Below are 20258 nucleotides of genomic sequence, written 5' to 3' on the forward strand. Positions count from 1 at the left end.
ACACACACACGCGCGCGCGCACTCAGAGCTGTGACACAGACTTTATTTACTAAACACTTGGAGTTACTACAAATATCTGAGAGCAAATGCAGAATTTACCACTTGTGGACTCGCAAAGCTGCATCTGCCTCACACAGAACTGCATCTTCAGGGATGCTTTCAGAAAAAAAAAAAAAAAAAAAAAAAAATCCAAAAATGAAAAACAAAAGAACAGGAGTGAACAGATCTGAGACTGAGGCTAGACAACAGCAAATCCATCCTTTCTAGTGACAGAAAACCCAATATTGATGAAAAAGTTGATTGTGTAATTTTTTTTTTTACAGTAAAAGATTCTAAATATAATTTCGTAATCAGAAAACACGTAGGAAAGATTTCATTAGAAATACATTTACAAATAACTAGATTTGTCCCTTCACCAATTGTGCACCTTTACATCCCTTTTAGCCCGTTTCATACCCACGCACTTAAGCATCGTTTAGGTTTGTTTGTAGCTTTTTGTATATTGCAGAAAGTCATGAAACAATATGACCAATAGTGCAAGAACAAAATGGCCGAACAGGCACACTTTGCATTTACAATTCTTTTTCGCAGTTTCGTTGTGACATTTTTATTATATCTTTTTTTTTTAAATGCTGTGTTTTCAATAGCTTTAATATTATTTTAGAGAATGTTTATTTTTTTATGTTTGGCACTAAAGGGCCACCGTAGCAAAGAAAACTTGTAAGTCTGTGTTTTTGGCACTTTTTTCTTCCAAGAAAACGTCACACAATTTGAGCCGAACCAAAAGTCCTTAAAATTACAGGTTTTAAGTAAATATATATATATACAAACTGTACAATCATCTTTCAAATAAAAGTAGATTTTCTTACATTTTTTTTATGTTGCCTTAACAGTCTTTTACATTTATTACACCTTCAGACAGAAATCATGTTTGAAAAAGGTGTCATTACCAAAAAGCATTGGACTACTAGGCTGATCTGGTTTAAAAAAAATTTTAAAAAAATTAAGGCGTCAACAGTGTAAACCCTCCCAGCAACAGACCAATCAAATAGTCTTCTTTACAGTTGCTTGATTGATCTGTTTTTTTTGGTAGACACAGACCTACATGGGTAATTTCACTATTCCTGTGTTTGAATGTCTGAAATTTTTTCTGCATCTTCTCTACTACTTGTTGCAAACTGCCGGTGAGCTGGCTGAAAAACAGCTGCTGCCTTTTTACAAAATATGGAAGAATTTCTATAAATATTTAGCCAATGACATTTTTATGTCATGATATCCTGTATACTATTTTAGCTAAAGCTGAGGTGAAAAAATGCTTTTGCTTTGTTTTTAATAAAGGCAGATCAAATCACATATTTTATTTTTAATTTTTTTATGTAAATATATTCAGTGACATTTTCACACAAGGTCATCATACAGGCCCATGCCTAGTGTGTGTGGTTTGGAGCTGTCTGGGGTTTAAAATTTTTAAGCCCACATTGCTTATCAACCCAAAAATTGACTCCGAACAGCACATCCATGCTTATGCAGAACAAAGGCCCCACACACTCCTAACCAGTTTCTCCTCTGTACCCATTTAAAGCATAATATGTAAAACTGAAGTTTTGCTCTCTGTGAAATTGAGAATACTATTGATTTCCGCTGCTCCAAAATAAATACTCTCCCCAAACCCCTCGAACACCATCTAAAAAAACAAACAAAAAAAGAAAAAACACTTTTTACATATGGAGACAAGTGATGGAAAATGTAAATTTAACAGTTATTTAACTTTAATAGTTTCTCAACCATTCAAAAACTATTCATCTTTGTTAGGAAAGTGGCCTTAAAATTCAAAGGAAATCATAAAAATATCTTTCAAACAAGAACAGAAAAAAAAAGTACATTCTGCTTGCTGTACTGAAATGCGGAAGATAAGGCCTAGGGCCGGCTCACAACACCAAACCTAATCACACAGATGGGTTACACACCAGTAGATAAAAAGAAAAAGAAGATACCAGCACTGAATTATGGATTTTTCAGGCCTCCAAATAAAACCCGGTGTACACAACGGTGGGTAGCTGGAGACAGTTAAAGGGAAGGGACACATCTACCCAAAGCAGAGGAATGTTGGCTCTGAGTAGAATGAGCAAACAGTATGGCAGCATGGCTTCACCCTCTCTTCTGCTTCCCTCTAGAAGAACCGACCGGAGTACTGCCTCACACTGAAACAGAGAAAAAAATAAAAATAAAAAGTGCATATATATTAAAAACATGGGAAAATATTTATAAGAACAACAGCACAACCCAAGTTGGGTTGGGCAGCTGTAAATACTGGATGCTGAAAACCGCGAGACATCCTTCACATGGAGCTCAAGTTGTAATAAGAATACCAAGGTCAAGGCTGGAAATAAATCCTGTCTGCTGGAACTGACACGCCAACTCAGACCTGCTCGATTGTGGAGTGATGAGGAGGAAAGGAAGTAAACACACACACGTACTACCAAGTAATCTAATTACTGACTCAAATGGTTGATTTTGTATATTTCATGCCCCAAATTAGCCCAGAGACCAGAATACTGTATATTTAGTAAATTTCTTCCTTAAGGTTAACTAGTTTGAACCAAAAAGTAATTTTATGAATTAAAAAAAGATACCAATTATCCAAACAAAGAATACAAATCTTCATTTTACTATGAATCTCAAACTACCAAATGAAACCAACAAATTTTTATTGTCCTGGTTCTAGACGAACAGCATAAGAAGCGTCTCGGCTGCAGTGAGAGGATGTTGTTTTGCTTGAAGTCACATGCCTGTTCTGCAGCAAGTACTGGGCATTCTGGATCTGGTCCTGTGTCCCTGTGATGGTGATGATGCGGTCCTCAGAGCCCTCTAGTGGTTCATCAATCTTGATGGATGCCCCAGACTCGTGGCGGATCTGTTTGATTCTCTGGCCGCCCTTCCCGATGATGGAGCCTGCCAGCTGCACGCCGGCAAAAAGGAAAATGGGTTCAGGAGCGCCGAAGGCATTTAATTTGTCTCGTAGGGCACTGCACTAATCATGTTCTACTTACATCTTTTGGGATGGTGACTTGTGTCGTGATGACTGGGCCTCCGATGTCGCTGTACGATCCTCTGCCGCCTACGGAGAGAGGAAAGGACCTTTGTAGGAGATCTTTCTTTAACTGGGGCTTGCGATCCAGAACAAGCTATCCCTTTAGGTTAGGAAACAAGACTCTGGGACAGTAACGATCCATCCCAACTCACCAGATGGAAAGCGCTCCCAGGAAGAATTGTTGTCTTTGAAAAAGAAAATTAAAAAAAGGAAAAAACAGAAAGTGGAAAATGAAAATACACCACAGGAAGAGGAAAGGAAATGCAACACGCGACAGCAACTGAGCGGTACTGCCCGAACGGCCAAAACGCCAGCGATGGTGATACATCTATAAAGAAATATTAAGCCTTTTTGGTCCAAGTGTGTCCTTTCGTAGTAAATAGAAAGATAAGAGTTGAAATTGTGCTGTGTAAATTTATACCAATTGTCATTTTTTTAAATCTATTGGGTTTAACTAATTCACACTTTCACTATATCAACGGTAAGTAAACATTTAAAGAAATTGGTCAGTGGTGCAACTAAAATTTTGACAATAAGTGACTAATGAGGCAGCAGAAGGGTTTTCAGCAATAGAGAATTATCAACTTTTTTTTATTATTTAATTCAGCTGTGTTTTCCTCTTCATTTAAACTGCTTCCCAAACCAGTTCTTGGGAATCAATTAGCTGTGCTATGTTTAAAAATCTAAATGCCACTCAAGAAGAAATAGTGAAAGTGTAAAAATAACATCAACAGGTAAAACCTGTTTCTTACTCTGTTCCACAGAAGCTTAATTTATAAAGAAATAGATATGGACAGCAGAAACAAATTTCAGTCATTGGCACCAAGTACTGGGTGCTGATTCTAAAGTAGAAATGTTTCAGGCGCTGAACTTAAACCTAAAAAAAAAGTAACATAAAGGAAGAAAAAGTGAAAAAAGAGGATTCCCGCACTCTGCTGCATTATCCTTGAGAAAATTTCAAAACAACATTTAAACAAAATATTTGAAACAGACATTTACAACATGCATCAGAAAAAAACTCTTGTTATTCCTTCTGTAGCTTGACTTTGGTGCCTTTGCATTTGTGTTATGTTTGAAGATGGTAATAATCTGTTTGGAAGTTGTTTTTTTTTACTCCAGGTAATCAGAATTACAAACTGGAAAGTTGGAAGGCCTTTGAGCAACTCAGAATTAAATAACCAAGATGGCTGCCAGGCCTTTAAAATTTACATCATGTACAACCTTTATTTATAAACATCAGATGGGGAAATAAACATATCCCACTGGTTTTCCTAACAGGAACATGTTGAATTCAGGTGGGACAGTGAAATAATATTTTATTTTTATGTTAGTCTTTATTTATCACAGTATATTATCTTCAATCAGCCAGTATTATTTCAGACTGAGCTTGGTATAGGACATAATTTAGCCATTGGTGGTAATTTTAGCTTTAGTAGACTAATTTGACTTTCTTTTTAGTAAACTAAAATACCGACTTGTAGGAAAAGAATTTTTAGAAAATATTTCAGCACTTGGGTAAAAACCCATTTAACTTTTACATTTATAATTTTTTTAAAAACCCTGTCTCATTTCCTGTTAGAAACAAACTTCTTTGTTTAATGACAAATATTTTAAATCTACCAGGGGTATGAATGTGTTATCTGTGATCAAATAAAATAATAATAAAAAATAAAAAAAAGTCAACCAAAGTCCAGAAGATCTCAAGATTGTCATTGAAATGTTTGCACATGCTCTGTTGAACAAAAAACATCTTGGTACTTCAAAGTGTGTAAACGTGTAGAGCCAAAAAAAAAAAAAACGCTTTCTAGCCATTTCAAGGCCAAAGTGTGTAAAAAGGTAATAATTACCATTGTTTAAATAAATAAAACTGCAGGATTATCATGAATATCAAGACTTACCGTAACCACCTCCACTCTGCGTTTCAGGATCACAGGAGAGGAGAGAAAGAGATTAAATTTACAATTAATAAGAAATCAGAATACATTTTAAGCTTTCAGTAATAGCACAAATTATAAACTAAATACACATACGACATTATATTACTAATCACTCTTTGATGTCTCACTAGGGTTATGCCATTTTTTAACCTCTCTTTATTGTACAAAGTCAATGTTGCATATCTGAAGACACTAAACAATACTTTGCAGAATCAAGCATGTTAAATAAAAGCTACTCTGAGTTCAAGATAGTCAAGAAACAAATAAAACAGAAGATGTAAGTATCTTTAGAATACTTTTAAAAGTTCTCTTATCCGTCCAGCATATGTCTGGGAGGCTAATAAATGCATAGTAATACACACAAATTTGTTTACTCACATTAGGACATAAACTTGACCAATTTAACACCGATTTGTGTTTCAAAGACAAAGACAGATTAGCAAGCAGACAGCACTAACCTAACTTGTATCGTAATTCAAATCTCTGTGTTACTGCTGAGACAACTGGAAGCAGTAATACAGTTTTTAAATAATACTTAAATCTCAAGGGTTCTCCCTTTTTATGGTCAGAAAGTATTTGTCTGCCCTCTTTTGCTTGCAGCTAAAACCTGCGGGGAACCACTTCAAGAACCGCTCTGGTTCAATGGCTCGCCTGGTGGATCTCTGGACTGCATACTCAGTTGCTCAGTGGTAACCACGGAGACAACTGTTGCCAGGCAACAACAGGTCTACATGAGTGTGCATCCAATGTGGAGGGAAAACAAAAACAAAAAAAACAGCCATATCAGAGCCAGTGTGCTGTACTACACTCAGAAAAGGAAATGTAATCATCATCTGAAAACACAACTCACAGGCAGAGACCACAAAGTCTTTTGAGAAAACAAAAAAAGCAAGTGAGCCCTGAAGCTGCAGCTGATTACACTCACCATGCCGTCATAGCGGTCTCTGCCTCTTCTTTCACTACAAAACAGGGGGAAAAAAACAAAGTTGTTAATACAGTTTGACCCAACAGGGGTTTTCCACCAAAGTGCTCCAGTGCCAGACCAAGAGTGTGTGCTTTATCTCCTTCTAACTGGTTTCTAACAAAGATAACAGGCTGTTAACTGGTTGGTTTTTGCACATTAAATGTCTGATCCTCTCTCTGTGTATTCTCAAAATCTGTAGAGCATCGCAGTGCATGGGGACACTGCACCCACTAAAAATGGCCGGGTTTAATATTTTTGAGAAAATGATTCAATCTCAAAGTTCACTGAATTTTTTATATTTGCACAGCAGCCAGACCTCTATATGGATGAACTCACAATGAATGAATTAATGAATGAATACAAACCTAGAAGGGGATTTTTATTTGAAATACCATAAAAAGTGTAACAAATGCTCGCTAAAACAAGTCAGTGTTTCCAAACATTTAAAATTTTTGCAAAAATATCTGATTTCCGACTGACATTTCTAAATACGCACAACGTTTCAAGAATGATTTGCAAACACCGGCAGCGAATACTCAAACATCTGATACTGTCATCAATAAAGCCACAAACGGCATTCATAAATTCAGTCGAAAACAGCAATTGCAATTGAATTTCAGTGAGTAGCAGGAATCGTTGAAACAAACAGTCACTGGAAATAAGAAGATCTGGTTCCAAGCAAGCAGTGACACTGGTCGACTTAGTGGAAGAAAAAAATAGGACTTTTTAAATCACAGATATGATCTTCTCTAAATTCTGTTAAGCTTTAAAAAGAAATTTAAAGCTCAACCTTTCTCACCTTGGTCTGTCATCCATGCTGCCATGATAGCTGCCATGTGAAAACCTGTCTCCTCTGCAAACAATATAAGAGAAGAAAAAAAACAGATGGATGTGAGGTAGAGACGCAAAATAATTTATTAAGACTGAACAACCCCACTGTTAGATGTGCTTTTAAAGCCTCTGTGTTATTTTATGTTGCCAGTTTCTAAAATGTAGTGTTTCAATTATCAAAACAAACCTTAGATGTACAAATTGATTATCTACAGTAAAAGCTGCCAAAACCAGTTAAGTAAAGTTAGCAAATTCATCCAAAACAATTTAAAACCTAACAGATTCGGATTGAAAGCATAAAATCTGCCCAATTCTCACCCTCCTCTTGGCGGCGGGGGTGGCGGGAGAGGCAGGTTACGCGCTCGGCTGCCCCCTCGTATGCCCCTGCTAAGCGGCGGTGGAGGACCCCGGCGAGGGCTCATGTCATCATAGTCCCTTCTGGAGGGAGGCAGAGGTCTGCTGCCACGTAAAGGAGGCAAGCGCTCAAAACCGCCACGCACGCGGATGGGAAATCCACCCATGGGTCGTCGGGCCCTGTCCTCAAACAACATGGTGAAGCCACCGTAGTCGTACGTCTCATCATAGAAGTTAGGGTCGTAAGGCTGAGTACGGCCTTTAATCGGTGCCTGCAGATTGAAGAAAATTTACGGTGACATTATAAATCGAAGCTGGAGTACACCGCACTCAAAATAAATGTGATGTTCTATAAGTCAAGATGTGTCGGTATTAATTATTTTTAGAGTATTAATAGTAATTGAGAAGGTAGATTTACCTCTGACACTAGCTCTAGGATCACTTTTATGCATTCAACCACACGTTCTGGTTTTCCTCCCACTAAGACGACCCTGTCGGTAGAGTGTGGACAGCACTCTTGGAACAACTTGATGGTGGTCTGGGTGTTCTAATACACACACACACAGTTTTTTTCCCCTTAGTTTCTCACATTCATATTCTGACTCTACACAGTCCAAAAAAAAACTTTCCTAATGAAAAGCAAAAATGCACTAGAACTTGTCTGAGCAGTAGCAAACAGAGTTTGTAGGAGGACCAGTGTGCGAAACAAAGGGCAAACACGTTTCCAAAGTTAAAGAGTGGTCTTTTTTGCTTGTTTGTTTTTACTGCTCAGCTGTTAGTGCAGAGGATTAAATGGTTAATCTGGGCTGTGTCCTACCTCTCTCAGCTCCTTTATCTTGGCACCTTTCACTCCAATTATCCCACCAGCCAAGCTCTGATGGATCAGCAGGCGAAGCTCACAGTCAAAATCAATCCCACTGTAATGCTGGTACTAGCAAAACATAAGAACAAAAACAAAGTTCTGTATGCTTAGATGTTAGTATAGAAGTTGTGGACAAAATATATATTTTTGAAATCCATAGAAAAGTTAACATTTGATGCAAATTATTGCTTTATTACATTACAATTTTTTCAAAATGTATATTAATTTACTTGAATATACATTTATCTTAAAAATCATAAATGTCTAAAAAGACACCACTGTTTACTTAGACACAACACTGACGTAACATCTTACCTCCTCTAGAGTCGGTATGATTTTCAGTAGAATCTCTCCAATGGTGTCGATACTGGCACTTACACTCAGGATCCTGCCAGAAACCAATTCGGTAAACAGGAATAAATGAATTACAAAAACCAAACACCAAAAAAATGGAGGGATAAACCTGACCTAAAATACAGCCCAGCAGACAGTCCTGAACAAACTAATGAGACGCTTTAAACGAGTGCTTAATTTTCCCCAACGCTACACTGACAGCAGTAGACATGCACTGACTCCCTTACTAATTTCAAAAGTAAGAGAAGCTTTACGAGGACAGGGGGTTAAAGAGCGTCTCAAAAAAAAAAAAAGAAAAAACGTGAAAGTGGCCACACAGATTTTGGGTAAGTGGTGTAAGAGCGAGAAACTTCTTCTATAACCATCCCACCACCAGGAAGTTGGGGAAAGAGAAAGTCATTTAACTTGCCATTACAGCTGCACCACCAGCTCACCGTCTCATTGTGACCACGAGGTTGGGGAAGGGGGGGAGAGGGAAGGAGAGGGGAAGAGAGCTAAGGCACATTAAAACAGCAGAGGGGTTGGGGAGGGGTTACCAAGTGCTTTGTGGCACAGAGGAAGAGCAGGTTGGAGAGGGGAAGGGTGATGTGACAGGTGACAGGTTTGATAGGTTACATCAGATCAGATCTGCCTAAGAAATTCAACAGAGAGGGGGGGATGCAGCACAATGGAATCAAGAGACATCAATGAAGTGACAAAGTGAAAGGGCAGAGCCTCCACAGGAAAGCAAGCTATCTTTCTCTTCTCTCTCTCTCTCAGATCATGGGACGGTAATGGTGGAAACAGTGTGGGAGAGTGGAGGCAGAGGAGAGTGGGAGGTTGGAGGCAAGGGGAAGGGACCAGGGGTGGGTCACAGAAGACAGAGCGAGGGGGGAAAAAATTTTTTAAAAGATGCCTGCATTTCACAAATTTTCCTCAGAGCAACAAATAAACCATCCAACTTTAGTGTCGCTGAATATAAAACACCAGCTACTTTGTAGTGGGCTGTCAGACAATTTCCGCATGATTGATTAACTGTAATGACAGAGACTCCAACTTAATAGGAGATGCTTAAAAATGAACAGAAAAAAAAAATCAAGGAACAATACATGTCTTATAGAGAAAGGAGGGGGGTGGTTGGTGAAGGGGAGGGGAAGAGGGGGGGTTGTAAAGTGTCATGTATATAAAAATGTTCAAATGGAAACAGAAGGCAGGCTATCAAAGACAAGTGTTTCACTGTTCTAATCAGGCAGTGAGGCAATAACTGGTGGGACATACCGCTCTGGGCCACTGCTGTCTGGGACTGATACACTGGCATTGTACTGCATGGACCGAGGAGGAGGTGGTGGTGGTGGTGATGGTGGTTGTGGTGGAGGAGGTTGGCATTGGGCAGGGGCATTCAATCACATCATGTCAAGTTAGGTGCCCGAATAAGGAGGGGCACAGTATATGGGCAGGGCCGACCGGGAGTGTCAGATGGCCGAGCGGTCGGGTTTCGTTCGGGGGCGGGCGGAGGTTGGGCCAACGTCAAGGTGGGCAATGCAGGAGGGGCATGTCGATCCGGTACATGGGCAACGGAGGAAGGTGGCCAAAAGTAAGAACAAAAACAAGTAAAAGGAGAAGGGAAGAGGGGGAGAAGGAATACAGTTTTAATTGAATACACGCCACACTTTGTCCCAAAAAGTGATATGAGAGAAACTGTGAGAGTGAAGGAGAACAGGAAGTGTGACCAGGACAGAGATAAGTTTTAACAGGCAGTATGAAGGAGCACATTGGTCAAGTTAACAACCCAGAGAAAAAAAAAATTCCAACAGGGCTGTTAGGAATTCTCTATTTAAAAAAAATAGCAATGTAAGCGACATCTAGAATTAGCTTTAATTATTGGGGGGGGAACTCAAGCAGAGCAGTTTAACAATGACTTTCTGGTAGAGGTTGACCGATATTATCGGCCTACCGATCAATTGGCCAAAACGTTCCAGTTTTCCAAAGTATCTTTATCAGTCTTGATGGCGCACACTTCGTTTTTCTTTTTTTTTAAACAAGCATATCTTCAAACACCACAGCCCTGTTGCCACAGAGTTGATAAGGTAATGTGCAGAGAGTCAAAGACCTACAGCTACACAGGACAATGATTATTAATCTGTGTGCTGATTATATGGATATGTTTTAAGAGGAAACTGTATGTATAACCTTTGGATTCATGGCAAAGCATTCAGATTGTACATTGTTGTTTTAGCTAGCAGTAGCTACTCACCGGCATCTGGTCTCAAAGTTAAATCGCTAAAAACCTTCATGCTGAAAGGTTATGTCCTTCATAACCATTTTTTAAGCTAAAGAAACGAGTGTCACTAAACCAAAACTTTGCTTTTATGCGTTGTGAACGGCCTGTACAAAATCTTACTGGTTTCACGCCAGGTGGAGCAGCTGCCGCACAGTTGCTTCTGTGCAAAGAGCGAGTTGACAGAGTTCAGCGCCTCCGTTTGCATACTGTTGAAACTGGAAGTTTACATACGCAGAATAAAAACAAAAAAAAAAAGACATACAACTTTTCCCCCCCTCAATGTCTGAACTTAAATCATAACTAAGACCAAACTTCTCTTAACATCAAAAACAATTGGGCAGGAAGTTAAACCAGAGCTGCAAATGGGTCTTGTAAATGGAAAATGACCCTGAGCATACAAAGTGGTTACAATGTTGCTTAAAGACAAAGTCAATGTTTTGCCCTGATCTAAATCCTGTGGAGAAGTTGTGGGCAGATCTGGAAAGGTGTGTGTGAGAAAGGCATATTCCTTCCCGTATTATTGGGGCATTTAGCAAATATGAATAGTTTTGGTAATAATTAACTAAAAACAGAGAAGTTTTGACTGATTTAACTTCAGACAGTACTAAAAACAAAGTGAGTCTTTATTAGGTGGATGTAAACTTCCTCTTTCAACTGCAAACTGATGCATGTCTGTTCTGTATGTGTAATTATTACCTGCATGTATGCATCACTGGTGGAATGACAGCAGAACTTGTTCACAGCTTTGGATATGAAGAAATTAAACAAAGTAGAACGTGTCTTCCTGTGTTGTGGCACTGCTAGCTTGGTAATGTGTTTGTACATACTCGTGCTCTGTCCACTGCACCACTGATGTTTATGAAGGTGGAAAACCTATTGTTAAAAAGCTTATTAGTATGGACTGAAGATGCTGCTGACAATGGATGTCATAAAAGCAGATTGTAGTTGCAGGGGAGACCATGTTTCAGTTATTGACAAATTTTACTAAATACAGGAATTGTGCTTTGTGCATTTAGTTTCATTCAATCACATTATGCAAGTCCTAATCAATGACATTTCCTCCGATGTTCTCCTTACGGTTTATGTAGAGGAAATTTGAGCTAAAAATGCCTTAAGAGTTGCTTTAAAGGGGAAACAAATAACAGAGGAAGATGTATAGCTTTTTTCCCCCTTTTTAAACTAAATTTGAAAAATTCAGCACATTTATTTTGGGTACTCCACTTGACTCATACAAGGTATATTTTAAGCAAATTAATAAAACGGAAATCAGCGGGCACCTTTAAACGTCTCCTTTCCTATATGAATTGTATTACGGTAGGGAAAAGAGAAGCTACCAACTTAAGGCGCTACCATCAGCCCACTAATTAACCGATTAAATGTGAAAGAAAATGGCACATTTTTGATCAAATGTTTATAAAAAAAAAAAAACATAAAAAAAATGGGGAAGAATCACAGATAATCAACAATACAAAACAAAATCAATTGTCTCAAAAATCTGCAATTGACACTTTAAAATTGCTATCAGTAATAGAAAATCCCATATCGGTCGACCTCTACCCTCTGGTCTCAGTAATGCTTTTTGGGTAGCACTGTGCAGTGATTCTTGACGACAGATGATTAAAACCAACAAACAAATTTTGAGCTGCTTTTATAATAACCCAGATGCTAGAACGCACCAACTACTAACTTTCAATAGTTCTTCAACATATAAAACTCAAGAATAAATAAAATAACCCAGTCACACCTGGGAATTGTTTATATTTTGTCACATTCACAATTTTTTATGCGTTTATCAGGAACTAGAATTTCTGTGTAGGTTAAAATGTATTTTGTGGTTTTATCTGACCAGAGCATCTCTCTCTTCAACTAAATTGGATTTTCTTTATGAACAAAGTGAAGGAGGCTTTTTTTATTCGGGATTTCTTTCCACTCCATATTTGTTCAGGTCAATCACCATAAAGTCCAAGTAAAATACATCAAATTTTGTGACAAAAAAATGCTACTAAATGTAACAATATTTTTCTAAGGGCTGAATAAGAATTCTGTATATTAGAATCAGCACCAAAAGGAAGAATAAGAAAGCTAAAGTTTTCTGAGTGCAAATATATATGAAGACATTTTTATCCATTTACTCACGTCTGTGCGAAGAGCTTTTATGTTCTTGCCACCCTTTCCAATGACGGCTCCCGCATTCTGTGAAGCAAAGCAAAACACTTTGATCACCGAGAGAGAGGAAAGAAAAAATGTTTTGTTTTTTTTTAAATTGCTATGTGGCCCAGCAAATAGCAGGGGCTCATGATATGATCTCTGATTACTTTGCTCTGAAGCAGAACACGCAGCTCCACCATCTCATCAATGTTGCGTGAACGTTTGAAGGCTTGCTCCTCGTCCATGTCCTCAGCAGGACGTTTACCTGAGAGAGAAGGCAAGGTCAAACCCAAAGCATGCAGCAACCTCCTAAATTATGCACTTACAGAAATAAAAGATGAGCTTTTTTTTTGTTTAGTTTACTTTTTAATGTTTAATTTAGAAGAATCATAAGTTACAATGTTCACCTGATTCACTTGTGAAAGTGCTATAATAAACCAAATAAATATTAGTAAAAAAAATAAATAAAAAATACTCGAATGAGCAAAGTCTACAGCATATTCCATCAACACCAAGTACACTTCAGTAGCCAAATGCAACTTGGTCTACGTCCAGAACCAACATGTACCCTTTCTGAATTAAAACATGGGCAGATCTGCTCTGGGCCCACAGAACAGCAGTTTCCTGGACAACAGGATCTCTCAACCATCTGACATGACCACATGGCAAGTTATTCTGGCCAGAAATGTTCTTTTCTCATGATTATAATTTTAGTCTTCAGCAAATCAACTTCGAAAAAAATTCGATGCTGGCTTTGAGACCGGGTGGGGTCTGGAAACTTCTCAATGACTATGTTATTTTGGGCAGTTCTAATGCGCAATAAGAATGTGTAAAATGAAGATATGCAAGACCTCACCATTAGTGTCAGTGTTGCTGAATGAAATATCTTCGTCCTGCTGTTCACCCTTCATTTCCATTGTCATAAGTCTGCAGTGAAAAGAAAACTGGTTATTCTTGGATCTGCTAAACAGTAAGAATAAGCTTAGGGCAGTGGAATAATATACATTTGTTAACCAAACATATATTATTTCCTTCAATCATACATATGATTAAAAGAAATAATAAAAAAATAATAAAATCTAGGGGTTAGATTGTTGCTCAAACACTACATCATGTATTTTCTTCAGCTTGCAATGCTATAGTTTCATGTTTCTTTTTCAGATTATTAAAACTGTCAAAGACATTTCCCTTCATCAGTTTTGGTGATCAGCAAGTCAAATCCTGACTGAAAAATTTGCTTCCTTTTTTATAGTATTCAAAAAGTACCATTTTTGTCAACCAACAGAACATTTATTAATGCACCTGTATATCATAATTTGACCAAAACAAGTGCTTGAAGTACACTTCATTAGATACACCTTTCTGAATTTCATAAAAATATTTTTTTATATTCGGTTCAAATAGAATTTCTACAGGAAAAAAGTTAGAATAAGACTAAATTCAATTCGCAGCTGATACTTTAAAGAAAATTGGAAAAAATATGTATTAATCAGGAAAAGCCTCTCTATTTTTGTAGTTTAGTTACTTTGGAGAAAATAAAATGCTTTATAAAGAATAGCATAAGCACATTCTCCATTAATAAAATTAGCCCAGCACATCAGTATACCTTTACCTGCGAGCTTAATTAAACCTTACGTGTTTTTCCTACTATCACATGTTAAACATGCCTGCTTGTTCATAATAAAACATGGTCTTTAGCCTTAAAGGGACTGAGTGTGCTCTTCCCACAACTGAGGGCTATATTATTTTGCAGAAGCATCACTTCTAAACAGAGGCCTGGATAAACACAGCTAGGACGTTATGCTACCCTTGGCTTTACAGAGCAGCCCCGGTCATGTTTACATAGGTCCTGTCCAGAGAAAAGGAAAGTGCCTGCAACAATTTAGCAGTTTGTGTGGATAACTCTCTATGAATAGGATTTTAATGTTGATATAAACTATGACTGTAGAGTGGGAGGGTGTAATTTGAACGGGAAACGTATTTTTTCCCCGGATTTTACAAAGCCTTTAGCAGTGTTGGCATTACTTTCCATGCTAGCAGCTAGTTAGCCAGCTAGTGGGTCTGTGCGTTTTACGAGGCGCCAGCTAGTGTCCACGTTAAGACTGGCCAACATGCAGGACAAGAAAATAAAGACAGCAGAGCAGGCACGTTAAATTACCGTCCTCCAACAATGTCCAATATTCAGACCAAAAGCAAAGGAGGTAAAGTCACGAGCTACTATCAAAATGTAACCTTTATAGAAACAGACCTGCAGCCAAACCACGTTCACCGCGGTCCTCTACTGTCGCCTCGCCCTGAAAAATCCGTGGATAGGCTCGATTTGTCGACCTTCTCCCGCTCGTCTCTTTGCACACCCTTGTCAAGTCAGCAGGGATGGGCGGGGTTAAGACAAAATTCATCAAAAAGAACTGATAAGTCTGTTATGCACGTGCAGGAGCGATTTGGTCAATTTGATCTATTATGAGAATCTTAAATTTGACATGCGTCTTCGGTGCAAAATAAAGATTAAAAAAAATTTTTAAACAACAATTGTGGAAAAGAAAAATCCCCTAAAAAGTGGTAAAACTCTGGGGGAGGGGGGAAGATGTATGTTAGGCAGCATTGCTAAAATATACAAATCAATTTGTATGTAAAACACAACTTGATGATGTGAAACAGGCTTGGGGAATTATTGGAATCAAGGTTTACCCAGATAAACAGTTTCGACTTGAACAATACACATTGAAGTCCAGTTAATAGGAGGTCAAAGAACTGGCAGTAGATGACATCAGCTGTAAGAAGTAAAGAATTTGAAGTAAGGCAGGGTCAAATAATTGTTGCTTTTCTGTTTTAAATCACATCCTTGCTGTACATTTTATGTATTTATCATGGTAATGGGATATTTTGACTTAAGGTTAACAGACAGTGAGAATTTTATTCCAATGTGCCTAATGTACACATAGAGGTTTTACTACATGAATCAACATCAGCTTTGTGGCATAAAACAAATACAATGATTTGATCTAAAAGATGACACATGTAACATACTTAGTAGTTTAGATTGGGTATTAGTGAAATCACAGCTCCATGTGAGATTTAGGACAAGTGTGCCACCAGCTGGCTTAGACAGATGAGCTCAGAGATGGTCACAGGCGGCGTTGCAGGAGTGGCAATAAGCAAAGGTTTCTTTAGCTTAGAAAGGGCAATGCATGAAAGAAATCAATACTATGGTCTGATGTATTTTGTACAAAGTATGCTTTTATGTATTCTTACATTTACTAAACTATTATGGAATGCTTGGTAGATTAAAAAGAAATAGGCCAATCCAGGAGAAATGCATTGTTTTTATATTAAATATTCGTATCTATTTAATTATATGCTACAGTAGGGTTTAATTCGTTTATTTTTTTATTCCTAGCAATATACGTTTGACAATATGATGAGATCGGAGGTCATGACTTCAACCCACTGCTCCTCTTCACACTTACTGGAAATCCGGAGTTCCAGTGCGGTCAGATTTGGACCTCATTCTTGCAGTGTTGTATTCTCCACATTCCTCTCAGATATTGCAAAATACATCTCTTTCTCTTTTTCTCTTTCTCTCTGCCTCTCTTTCTGTCCATCCTATATGCTGGGGTTACCATGGAGACAGATATAAATCAGTTCTTGATGTTTCTCATAAAAAAATAGGGAGAGAAAAGCCAGTGTACATATTTTCATCTGCAACCATAGCGACTCTTGATATTGTCAGTGCTATTTGTTAAAAAGTAAGTCACCATAGCGACACTAACCATCCAGACTGTGTCATGGATCATCTGTTCCAGTTGCCTCCTAATCGTGCACGGGAAATTTAGGAATCTGCAAAACATTTTTATTTGGTCACTTTGAAATATATGATCACCTAGATAGTTTGCTGCTCAGTGATAAGTGGAATTAATTTAATTATTTGTGAAATGTGACAGATACTGTAGATTTTGTAGGACGGATTCTGCTGTGTAGGTTGATATCAGTGTATTAGAATATCATCAAAAAGTTAATTTCTTTATGTGATTTAAATCAAAAAGTGCCTTTTGTGCATTATATAGGTTCATTTCTTGAAGATGGATATATTTCACACTTTTATTATTATTATTTTGATGATGATGATGATGATGATGATGATGATGATGATGATGATGATGATGATGATGATGATGATGATGATGATGATGATGATGATGATGATGATGNGATGATGATGATGATGATGATGATGATGATGATGATGATGATGATGATGATGATGATGATGATGATGATGATGATGATGATGATGATGATGATGAGATAATAAACACTTCATAAGAAAAATACAATTTTGGACATGACAGTTGTGTAGCAGAAACCCTCAAGGAGGATAGGTCTCAAAAGGTTATTGTTGAAGACATACCTGTAAATCCACCAAGGATTGGCTGAGAATTATAATAAAAACCCCTAAACTGAGTCCAAGCCCAGATCTGGATTTCAATGAGATGTTTGGGAGAGATTAAAAGCAGCCTATACGTGCAAGAAGACCTCTCCAACATTTCACAGTTGATAATCAGAGATGGGGCAAACTTTTGTCAGACTAAAGTGACAAGCTGGTAGTTTAGCAAAGTTCAAATAAACTGTTTTATACAATTGATTTAAGTGTAAAACAAGATTAAGGTTTGTGTTTACCCGTGGTTACGTTTCTTTTTTGTCCTAAAATGGTCTTTTGCTAAAAAACAACTTCAAAATAATGTGTCCTATTGCACTTTTCAGTATCGAGCAACATTAATGTGTGAAAAACACTTTTTTTTTTTTTACAAAATATTCAAATTTTTGGACAAACTGAAGAAGAGTTTGTTATATGCTGTATAGCATAATTTGGCCAAAACAAGTGCTTTAAGTACACTTCATTAGATATTCTTTGTGGCATATAGATTCGACAATGTGCCTGGAAAAAGAACTCAAGAGATTTTGGTTCATTTTGATATGATAGCATTATGCAGTTGAAACAAGTTTGTCAGCTAAACATTCAAAAAGTAATTCTCCCATTAAACAACATCCCCAATGTTCCCTACCAGATTGAGAACTATATAAAATATAGATAAATAAAGTGAACTCAGGATCATACTTATTATTTAAGCTGTCGTGGCACAGTGTGTTATGCTTCTGGAAGTATAGTCAGCAGAGGACTGCTCATAAAGCTATTTACATAACAATATTTAGTAAGACTGTGGTGTTTAAGCAATCTTCAAATTGGAGTAAGGCACCAAAGTGTTTCAAGGAAATCCCTGAAACTATTGAACTTCTACTGCCAGATATGATAGATCCATATCTTATGTCTTAATCTATGTTGTTTAAATTCTGAATGCTGCAGCTGAAATTAAGACTCATTGGACCAGGAAATGTTTATGCAAATGTATTGTTTTTTTTTTCTTCCAAATTTGGTAATTCTGTCCATAACGGACAGGAGTGGCACCTGGTGTGGCCTTCTGCGGGTTTAGCTAAAGTGCTGCAGGGATTGACGTGCTTGCGCATGAAATGGTGTTCCATATATCTTGGTTTGTAACGAGTGTCAAACATTTTCTGTTAACCTAAGAAATGGCTGAGAGCAAAAGAGACCAAACGGGTCAACAAGTTCTAAAATACTCAGACCAGCACGTCAAGCACCAACAAACATAACACCTTCAAAGTAAATCTTCTCTTCTCCTCATTTTGATGCTCAATTTGAACTGAAGCAACACCTCTTGGTGCCTAAATGCATTGTTCCTCTTCCTCCTAAAATAGCAAGTGTGTTTCACACTTTAAATTAGATTATTGGAATAATGGAACATTTCAATTTAATTCTGATTCACTGAGATGCACTTGTGCTCCTCTTAATGTACTTAGCAGGCCACGTTTATGAGATCTTAAACCACTTTTCTTTTCTTTTTCTTTTTTTTGTTTTTTTTTTTATCTCTAACAAGACGTGCAAAATGTAACAAGCTGCACTAAAGCTGGTGCTTAGACAGTGAGGAACAAAATAGCAGACATCCATCTGTGCTCTGCTCAGTGATTGGTGTGAGGCCTATTTGAAGTTTGGAGACATAGTATAGGTAATTATTTTTCATAGATGCACCCCGACTTGTGCGTCACCCGCACGTCACACCAGGCCTAATGGGCAGCCGTACAACAGCGTTGTTATGGAAAAGGCTCAGCTTTCATCTATCGCATTGCTTCAGAGTAACCACAACAGTAGAGTTTGTACCTGTGTCGTTGTTGACGGGTGGGCCCCTTTGACCCAAAGCTGGCCACTTAAGTGTTCCTGGCGGCCTGTATAATAAAGCTGCTACAGTTCGCGTTGAGTTTCTGAACGCAGTGAAAAAAAGAAAAAAAAAAGTATTATTATTATCATTATTCAAATTATGCTTCTCTAATAAGATTCTTTCGCCGGCATCTAACTGAGACATAAAATCACCATCGCAACCACCTCCCCACCCCCCACCCCTTATGAGATGGCTCGGAGCTGCGCCCGTCCTCGGTGATGATCGATAGACGGATGCAGGTAGCCTTCCTCCCCTACACACGCAGCATCACCACGCATCCCTTTACTCCGCTGTGCAGCTTTCCTCCCCATCAGCGCACATACGCACACGGGGCTGCTGCCTATTGATCTCTGAACATCTGGAGCAGCTCATATTTGTTTTACAAGGAAGGCAGTGGCCGCAAAAGGAGGACTGAGACAGCAACAGCAGCGGCGGCGGCGGCAGCAATAGCAGCAGCAGGACGGAGCACTTGACACCTTTCTTCACGGCATCGATATGCAGTAGCGTGATACCAGCTCTGCGGAGACGGAGAAGGCCAGTCCATGGCATCTTGATGTTAAAACCGTGGGCTCTGCGCATTCCCAACCGACAACACAGGCTTGTCTTTTATTTTCCTTTTCTCTTCTTTTTTTTTCCTCCCCTACCTCACATTCTGCAGAATCGGAAGGATTAACTTGGCCAAGATAAAAAGGCGGCAAGTGAAGACACGCTATAATAATTCAGCTTGACCAGATTCCGTTCTGTCGTGGGGGATTCGTGGGATATATTCACTGGCCCCGCGATGGACTCCAGCGCGGGGAAATATGGCATGGCTCGTTTTGGATTGTTTGTGCTTTTCATGGGGCTGTGGAGATCCGGCGATGCCTATTGCCCCGAATCTTGCACTTGCAGCATCTCACGGATTGTTTGTAACGACCCCGAACCGGGGATCGAGGATTTCCCTGTCCTTACGTTAGATGACATGGAAAACATCACCGAGATGTAAGTCTGTGCATATAAACGATCTTATTAACTTACGAAGCAGGTAGCTCAAACCCACAGTACAGGTGGCAGTGACACCAAACATCAAGGGTGCATATATTAATCATGACAAGTGTATATACCATTACATTAAAAACCCGGGCGGCTATTATAATAAAAATGTATGAAAAACGAGTGATATATATA

At 38.3% G+C, this 20258-nt stretch overlaps 2 protein-coding genes across 5 annotated transcripts in view; one reads left to right on the plus strand and one right to left on the minus strand.

Moving 5' to 3' along the window:
* Positions 1-29: 29 nt before the first annotated feature.
* hnrpkl (heterogeneous nuclear ribonucleoprotein K, like) lies at positions 30-15191 on the minus strand. Of its 3 annotated transcripts, XM_008423748.2 has the most exons (16): positions 15050-15184; positions 13658-13728; positions 12969-13066; positions 12790-12846; positions 9651-9694; positions 8355-8427; positions 7995-8108; positions 7596-7724; positions 7142-7449; positions 6792-6845; positions 5954-5987; positions 4990-5005; positions 3244-3276; positions 3051-3118; positions 2790-2959; positions 30-2201 (listed from the first exon to the last, which is right to left on the minus strand). In XM_008423748.2, the coding sequence occupies exons 2-16, from the start codon at positions 13722-13724 to the stop codon at positions 2171-2173; spliced, it is 1296 nt and encodes a 431-aa protein (XP_008421970.1). In that variant the 5' UTR covers positions 13725-13728; positions 15050-15184; the 3' UTR covers positions 30-2170. The 3 variants fall into 3 exon arrangements, with proteins under 3 accessions (XP_008421970.1, XP_017163292.1, XP_008421968.1); XM_017307803.1 differs by lacking the exon at positions 3244-3276 and having other exon boundaries at positions 15050-15182; XM_008423746.2 differs by lacking the exon at positions 30-2201 and having other exon boundaries at positions 2692-2959; positions 15050-15191.
* A 4066-nt stretch (positions 15192-19257) lies between these two features.
* The window catches only part of LOC103473467 (BDNF/NT-3 growth factors receptor-like), a 22974-nt gene continuing 21973 nt past the window's right edge, over positions 19258-20258 (plus strand). For both annotated transcript variants that reach the window (XM_008423749.2, XM_008423750.2), the window contains exon 1: positions 19258-20072. In XM_008423749.2, coding sequence (XP_008421971.1) covers positions 19873-20072 — 200 coding nt within the window. In that variant the 5' untranslated portion in view covers positions 19258-19872. The remainder of the gene's footprint in view (positions 20073-20258) is intronic.

This window comes from Poecilia reticulata, linkage group LG12 (genome assembly GCF_000633615.1).
Source record: "Poecilia reticulata strain Guanapo linkage group LG12, Guppy_female_1.0+MT, whole genome shotgun sequence".
In the NCBI taxonomy this organism is placed as follows: domain Eukaryota; kingdom Metazoa; phylum Chordata; class Actinopteri; order Cyprinodontiformes; family Poeciliidae; genus Poecilia; species Poecilia reticulata.

Excerpts from the sequence above, each read along its gene's own strand:
- hnrpkl (XM_008423746.2), bottom strand. The coding sequence starts at position 13,724 with ATGACAATGGAAATGAAGGGTGAACAGCAGGACGAAGATATTTCATTC. Across the intron at positions 8,109-8,354 it reads TCATACCGACTCTAGAGGAG|TACCAGCATTACAGTGGGAT; the intron begins GTAAGATGTTAC and ends ATGTTTTGCTAG. Across the intron at positions 6,846-7,141 it reads CCCCCGCCGCCAAGAGGAGG|AGGAGACAGGTTTTCACATG; the intron begins GTGAGAATTGGG and ends TATTGTTTGCAG.